Raw genomic sequence first — 7,576 nt, 5'->3', positions numbered from 1 at the left:
CTCCTCCTCCCCCTCCTCACCGCCTCCAGAATGTCCGCGTCCTCGGGGACACTCCTCCACCAGAGCAGCACGGCCTGGCCTCCCTGCTCCTCCTCTGCTGCATCTGCTGGTTGGGGTCCCTCCGATGACTCCCTGAGCCTCCCACCTCCTTTTCTGGAAGTCTCCGGAGAGAGGAGGTCAGGCCTCCAGCTCTCTCCCCTTCTCTTTCTCTTTCTTTCTTTCTTTCTTCCTCGCCCTCCGGAGCTAACTTGCGAGCCAGGGCTGAGGAGCAGTAGACCTGTTAGATCCACTCCCCAACTCCCCACTTCCCAGAGGGTGCACGTCCCAGGTCTGGGGCAGGTGGGGCAGTCGGCCGGGAGCCAAGACCCTTGGAGGCGGGCTCACGACGCCTGTCGTGTGCGCTGGGGTCGGGCCCTGCTCTCCTGACCCGGTTCTAGCCACCGGGCTGGCCCGGCCGCCCTGCCCCGCTGAAAGGCCGCCTGTCCCCCGCCCACCCCCCTCGCAGGGTGATGCCGAGTTCAACCGCATCATGAGCGTGGTTGACCCCAACCACAGCGGCCTCGTGACCTTCCAAGCCTTCATCGACTTCATGTCGAGGGAGACCACCGACACAGACACGGCCGACCAGGTCATCGCCTCCTTCAAGGTCCTGGCCGGGGACAAGGTGAGCAAGACACCTGGGAGGCACCCAGCGGCCGGCGGGGAGGGGCCCTCGCGGCCAGGGCTGGGCGTGAGGGGCCGGGTGGGCCAGCGTCCGTGTCGGGGGTGACCCAGATTCCCGCCCTGCCGCCCCCAGAACTTCATCACAGCCGAGGAGCTGCGGAGAGAGCTGCCCCCCGACCAGGCCGAGTACTGCATCGCCCGCATGGCCCCGTACCAGGGCCCTGATGCCGTGCCCGGGGCCCTCGACTACAAGTCCTTCTCCACAGCCCTGTACGGCGAGAGCGACCTGTGAGGCCCCCACCGGAGGCGCCCTGACCAAACACCCCTCCTCACAGCCTCCAGGAGGGGCTGGGGGAGCTCTTTTGCCCCCCTCCCCGCTGCAAGGGCACCCCCTGGCCCCACTCCTCTGACTCTGTATCTATGCAAAGCACTCTCTGTCAGTCCTTTCTGGGCGGGAGCGGGGTGGGCAGGGAGGGGCTGGGGCAGGTTCTCTCCTCTCTCTTTGTCGGTGGACCAGGAGGATCTCCCCCTCCCCCTGGACGGGGGCGAGGGAGGCTTCCGGGGTCAGTGCTTCTGGTCTGGTAAATATATATGATGTGTTGTTTTGTTCTGTTTTTTAAACTCTGTGGAGGGGACAGTGGATCCTCACAGCAAAACAGGCCCCCTCAAAGCCCTAGAAACGCCCACCCCTCACCACCACCCCCGGTCCATTTCTTCTCCCCTGAGGTCCCTTCAAGGCCTCCCACATCCAGGCCAAAGCCCGACGTGCCTTGTCCAGGAACCCCCCGGGCCTGCGATGGGCCCCACAGAGGGCGCCACAGCCGCCCGGCAGGAAAGAGGACCAGCCTGCTCCCCTGTCCCCTCCCCTCACTTGGCATTGCCAGGAGATGAGGGGGTTCAGCTCAGTCCCCCCTCTTCTGTACCAGGAGTGGGGTTGGGCAGACCAGCCTCCCACCCTCACCCCCAGCCAGCCCCCACGTTGCTTTGTCTGGACCTGTGTATCTCTCAGATTTTCTAAGGACCCCCTCCACCCGCAAAAAAACACCAAAAAAACACACCAAAAAAACACACAAAAATCCACAAAAAAAAAACTATGAAAAAAACCTTTCAGAGAATTACTATTTACTTTATTAACTTACGGATTTATTATATAAATATATATTCACCTAGCAGCATATCTTCGCCGCCTCTTGCTCTCATAATGAAGACATAGCTGATTTGCTCCCCTCCCCCAGCCCCTTACTGATTTCTCTGATGTCTGCCGTCGGCGTGGGTCTCTGGGGACCCCCCCCCCCCGGAGGCGGAGGGTGGGCTGCTGGCCTAGCTGCCTGTTAGTGGATGGTTTCACTCCACCACCTCCCCCCCCTTCCTTTTTTTTTGAGTTTATTCCGATTGATTATTTTTTTTCTCGGTTTCTGGATAAACCACCCTTCTGGGGACAGGATAATAAAACATGTAATATTTTTAAGAAGGATTCCTACAGTGTCCTCTGTTTTTCTATCTGTTCTCCACCTCTTAGGAGAGCCATGACAGAGCACCTCTTCCCAGAGCGAGGTGGGGTGTGGGAGTGCCCCAGTCCCTGTTCCCCTGAGTGTGTGAAAGTAGGAGTGCTGTTGGGGACCCACTCCAGGCCAGGCACTGTTCTAAGCATGTAACGTGGGCTAACTCGTGCAGCCTGCACGAGAGAGGTGCTGTTACCATGCCCGTTCACCAGAGAGGTGCAGTGACTTGCCCGGTGTCACACAGCTGATGAGTGGTGGGGCCAGATGTCAGCTCCAGGCAGGCTGGCTCCCAAGGCCACGCTCTGAATCACTGCTTAACGGCAGGTCATCAGCCCCCTCCCTGTAGAGGAAACCCTGGTCTGGGCTGGGAGAAGGGAAAGGCAGGGCTCCCAGGCTGAGGTCCTAGAAGGTGGCCACCTCCATCCACTGGGCGAGAGGAAACAGCAGGCATGAGGCAGGGGACTCGTGACACTCCCGTGCCACCCCTCCCTGCGGCCCAGGCTCACCTGTTCTGTGGGTCAGGCAGACGACCCCCTCACCCCCACCCAGGTGCTGGCTGCAGTGGCCTGTCAGAGAGGGGCAGGGTGAGCGCCCCCCTCCCTGGTCCCCCTACCGTGGGGACATCCTCTCTCTGTCCCACCAGTGCCAGGGATGACACTCACGGAAGATGCAGATGAGCTGGGCCATGCAGGACGCGACGTGCTCGAGGTCCACACGCAGACGGCTGTCCCGGTAGCGGCTAGTGAGGGCCTGGGTCAGCTGGTTGTTCAGGTGGAAGCCTGGGGGAGGCCGCCTCTGAGCCTGGGCTGCCCCGGGAGCCCCACCTCAGGGTCATACCCGCCCCCCTCCGACTCCCCAGGGAAGGCAGACACCAGGGGGGCCTGGTCCCACCTCTCTAGTCCCAGCCGTGAGGCCACGGGCAGCTCCCTTCACTTCTCTGGGCTTCGGTTTCCTTATCTGTCAAACGGGGACCATGATAGCCTTGACCCTATAAGGTCGTGTGAAGATGTTACATGTAGAGAGCTTAGGACAGTGTCTGGCACATCATAACTATTGTTATTATTATTCCCTTAAACTCTGCAGGATTTCCGCTAACAGACACTGGAGAATATTTCTGTGCGGCAAAGCATTTTTGTCAGCCCCGTATGGAGTCAAGTTCCTTGATGCTCCATATCAGGGGCGATTTCTGGAGTTCAGAAATCACCTCCGATGAGGAATCGTCCAACAGAGGCTTTTAAAAGCCAGTCCTTGTGAAACCCCTTACCTAGGTTACCGGGCCCTAGTGACCATGACCTCCTGGTTACCCCTCCCCAGGGCCCCCGTTGTCCCCAGCCACCTGGTGGCCTGCACAGGCTGCACCTCATCTCCTGCCCCCCTCCTCGCTCTCCTCTACTTGACCTTGGGCTTTGCCTTTGCCTTCTTTGCACTTGATGTTCCCTTTGCCCAGAACACCATGTCCTCTCTGAGCCCGGAGTGTTCCTACTCTGGTACACGCCTCCTTCAGGAAGTTCTTTCAGATACTCAGCCCCCAGCAAGCAGCATCAAGCTCCTCCTCTGGGGTCCCACAGCTCACATCCCTGCCCTGAGCCCTCTGGTCCTCCACATCCCTGCCCTGAGCCCTCTGGGCTGTAACTGTCTTTGGTGGCTCTGGCTGCGCCTGCACTGGGCAGGGGAGTGAGTGGTGGGTGAGGTCCGGGAAGGGCTTCTGGTCACCACTGAATCCCCAGCATCAGCCAGCACAGGGCCTGGAGCAGAGCGGGGCTCAGGGGGTGTTTTGTGGAGCAGAGGATAGGATCGGGTCGGAGCAGGTTCTTTCTCCTGTCCGTCCCCCCAGCCCAGGAGTGCCCGGGTCTCCGGACCTTGCTTCCAGCTGGCCCGCTCCCTGGTATTCCCTCCGCCATACACACCACCTTTCCCTTGCCTGTCAGCTCCAGGCTCACACACAAATCCCTGACCCTGGACTTGCCTCTCCCTCTTCCCTCTCATACATATTTTAAAATTTTTAAAGAGCTGTCCTCCCAAGGCCTCGTGGGGCTCTCCTGTCTTCCTCCACCGATCTCCTCTCTGACCACCTCCCCCTCCCCACTTGGCTCCAGCCACACTGGCCCCCTGTCCTCATCTCCATCACTGGGCCCCTCGTTCACTCCGCTGCCTCCACACCAGCCTCCACAGGGCCTTTACGCTGACTTTCCCCATCTGGACCGCTCTTCCCCAGCGTCCCCAAGGCTCACTCCCCCTCCTTCCAGTCTCTTCACACATCACCCAAGTGAGGCCTTCCCTGACCGCCATGTCTCAACCCACACCTCACCCCCTGCAGGTCCCAGCACCATGGCCTGTTTCCTTTTGCCACCGTAGGACTTCTCACCGTCTGCCCTAGACGTTCCGCTTGTTGTGTGTCTGTACCATCAGCACGTCAGCCCCTTAGAGCGCTCCTCTGCCTAGACTAACACCAGGCTTGTACCAGGCACTCGGGCATACCGTGTGGACAGGATAGCCTTCCACCTTCCCCCCACCCTCTCTCACCTCTGCTTCTGCCTACCTGGGACTCTTGTTTCTCAGGCTCACATCTCCCAATCTTCTCTCTGACTCCATCTCCCCCCTGTCTTGAGTTCCCTTCTTTTCCTGCACCTCCCTGCACCTTCGACTTCCCCCCTCAGGGTCTCCCCCCGCCTCAGACTCTGGGTCACATCACCCCCAGCCCCCCATCTCCCCATGTCTCACCCTTCCCTTTGCTGTGGCAGATGAGCCCTGGGGTGGGGTGGGGTGGGGGTCTGGGAGTTCTGTGTCTGATCCCAGACCACAACCTGTCTGCGCAAGGTGGGGTGGGGGACAGATCACATGCACTTTTCCAACTGAACAGCCCAGGGAAAAAGTTGCTCTCTGCCTCCGTTCATTGACTAGGATTTTTGCGCTCCCACACAAATGGAATGGGGTTGTTCTACGTCCCCTGGCAGAGCTCAGCCTTTCAGTGGGAGCCTTCCTCTGGGCACCCTTGCACGTGGCCATGGAAGCTGCATTCCCCAGCACTAAACCCTGTGGGCTCCATTCCACAGGCTCCTCCTGGCCACCCTGTGTATTAGCCATTTTACAGAGAGGGAAATGGAGGCTCCAGGCGCCCAGGGCCACCCAAGGAGTCCAGGAGTCCAGGACATTCTACCATGAGGTCCTGGGGGCTGGGGCCTCTCAGACACCAGCTCCCAACCCCCCCCTTCCCCTCCCAGGAGGGCCGCACTCCCTCCCTCGGTACCCTCCTCCCCCCACACAGAGGATTCTCGCCTTTGGGCCTCTCTCAGGGTCACCCAGTTCCTGCCAAGAGTGGGCAACTAAGGTGTGGGCTTTGTGGATGGCAGGGGAGGAGTACAGGGGAGGAGGGGGAGCACATCCGTCCCCAGGATCCCTCAGGACCTCTGTCCATACCCACTGCGTTCAGGGCCAGCCTCAGTTCACAGGAGTTCATGGTTCCAGAGGCGTCCTCATCGAACTTGTCAGGTGTGGCCTGGGCAGGGAGGTATTGGTCAGTCCCACCCCCAGGCCCCTGAGCACCCTGAAGGAGGCTGAAAGGGGGTCTCGGAGGCAGACAGCCTGAGTCCCCACCCACCTCCCTTTCTTCCTGGCTGCCCTGTGCAAGCAGCTTAACCACTGGGTGTCTGTTTCCCAATCGGTAAATTGGGAATAATAGTACCAGCAGTAACAGGGGTGTTGTGAGGACAAGGTGAGATTCTACCCACAAAGGGCTTAGTGAGGGCTCAGTGAACAGTGGCTTACCATTTGCAGTGTGGGGAGGCCTGGGACCATCTCCTCCTCACAGGGATCCAGAGCGGAGGGGCGGCGGGGTGGGGGGGGAATTATCGCCTCCCAGTGGTAGACAAGCAAAGGCCCCTCAGGTCACACATCCAGAAGGGTCTGAGCTGGGAGCTGGGATTCCAACCCAGGATCCAAGTCTGCTCTTCATCCTTGAGCTATTTCGTGCCCCTAGAGGGACAACAAAGGGGTGTATGGGGCAGGGATAGCCCAGCCGGATGCCTCCAGGTTGGCGTGGTATGGTCCAGTTCCCCTTCTCCCCTGGGGCCCTGCTAGCCCGCAGAGCACCTATGCCCATGTCAGTAAAGGTGCCTCTCCCTCCAGAAGGAGGTGCCCTGCCCAGCCCCCATCTTACCTGCCACTCCAGGAGGTGGCCCCAGAGCTGCTGGAAGTGGTACGGGTCGAGGCTTCGCCCACGCTGGGGATGCGGCTTCTGGTTAAGGTCAACGTCCCCAGAAGGGAAGTGGAGGCCATCCTCCCTACTCAGGCAATGCCCCCATCATATACCCCAAAACGCTGCAGCAGCTGCTCACGGGTCCTGAGCCCGATTTCTCTGGGAGTCCGTGCATGGGCCCTGGCTACAGGGAAAAAAAAAAAGGCACTTCCTGCATACTGGCCATCATCGTAAGTGCTAGGGAGTATTGTTATCCCCAATAATCCCTTCTGAAACTGAGGTGCAGAAAGCCATGTGACTGCTGGAAACTAGTAGAGCTGGATTTGAACCCAGGCACGGGGGTCTGGGTCTGTGCTCAGGACAGTTACACTTCCGTAGAGGAAGATGGGCTTATACGTGGCCATGGCCTTGGCCACGGGTCCTATCACAGAACCCACAGGTCTGGCTACAGGGGAGACGCCAGCAGGCTGAGCCCAGGGTTCCCATAGGCCTGACTCCCAGAAGCATCGTGGATTAACACACATGGGGGCTCTGTGGAGTCCACTCTTGGTCCCCAGCTCACCAGGCTCCAGGGCAACGCTTAATAAGGCCTGGAGCTGAGGGGCATTGAGTTCTTCCTCCTCGTAAGGAGAGAGCCGGTTGTGAGCCTGCACTCAGGCAGTCATTCAACAAACAGCCCGGGGCCACCCAGAGAGCGTGCTGGGTGGTGCTGGGACACAGCAGGGGCTGAGAGAGGCCCAGGCCTGCCCTCTCAGAGCTCCTGGTCCAGGAAGGGGGTGAGACCCGTCCCCAGAGGGGTCAGGGCTGCAATGAGGAAGCACTGGGCTGCGGGAGCCCACAGAGGACAAGCAGCTGACCAGCCTGGGGGAGGGTCAGGGCACGTTGGGAAGACAAGGCCTTAGCCTGGCAGGGGCTGTGAAGGGAGAGAAAGCAGTCCAGGGGGAGGGTACAGACTGAGCAAAGGCTCTGAGGCAGGGAAGAGCTGTGAGCATTTTGAGAAAAGAAGCTCATGAGATTTAAGCACAGACAGACTGAGAAATCAAAGCAAAATGAGATGTCTAGGAAGAGGGAGAAAGGAAGGGAGGGAGGGAGGGAGGGAGGAGGGAGGAGGGAGGGGTACATGGCTTGGGGAGGGGAGGGGAGGGGAGGGGAGGGGAGGGGAGGGGAGGGGAGGGGAGGGGAGGGGAGGGGAGGGACCCGGTTAGCCCTGCCCCAT

At 60.0% G+C, this 7,576-nt stretch overlaps 2 protein-coding genes across 6 annotated transcripts in view; one reads left to right on the top strand and one right to left on the bottom strand.

Annotated features, from left to right (window-relative positions):
- ACTN4 (actinin alpha 4) overlaps positions 1–1,103 on the top strand; it is a 78,372-nt gene extending 77,269 nt beyond the window's left edge. For all 5 annotated transcript variants that reach the window (XM_028483950.2, XM_028483949.2, XM_024132649.2 and 2 more), the window contains 2 exons: positions 506–664; positions 797–1,103. In XM_028483950.2, the coding sequence (XP_028339751.1) occupies positions 506–664; positions 797–955 (318 nt within the window). In that variant the 3' untranslated portion in view covers positions 956–1,103. The remainder of the gene's footprint in view (positions 1–505; positions 665–796) is intronic.
- Positions 1,104–1,136: 33 nt separating this feature from the next.
- Positions 1,137–7,576, bottom strand: part of LOC102976437 (calpain-12) — a gene marked incomplete at its 5' end in the record, with an annotated part of 10,167 nt that continues 3,727 nt past the window's right edge. Inside the window, 4 exon segments of the mRNA XM_028483948.2 lie at positions 1,137–2,594; positions 2,676–2,731; positions 2,828–2,944; positions 5,583–5,661. Of these exon segments, the coding sequence (XP_028339749.1) occupies positions 2,568–2,594; positions 2,676–2,731; positions 2,828–2,944; positions 5,583–5,661 (279 nt within the window).

The sequence above is a fragment of the Physeter macrocephalus genome, unplaced genomic scaffold, assembly GCF_002837175.3.
Source record: "Physeter macrocephalus isolate SW-GA unplaced genomic scaffold, ASM283717v5 random_92, whole genome shotgun sequence".
Lineage (NCBI taxonomy): Eukaryota > Metazoa > Chordata > Mammalia > Artiodactyla > Physeteridae > Physeter > Physeter macrocephalus.
Note: the sequence above shows the minus strand (reverse complement) of the source record. Positions and strands in the feature narration are given on the sequence as shown.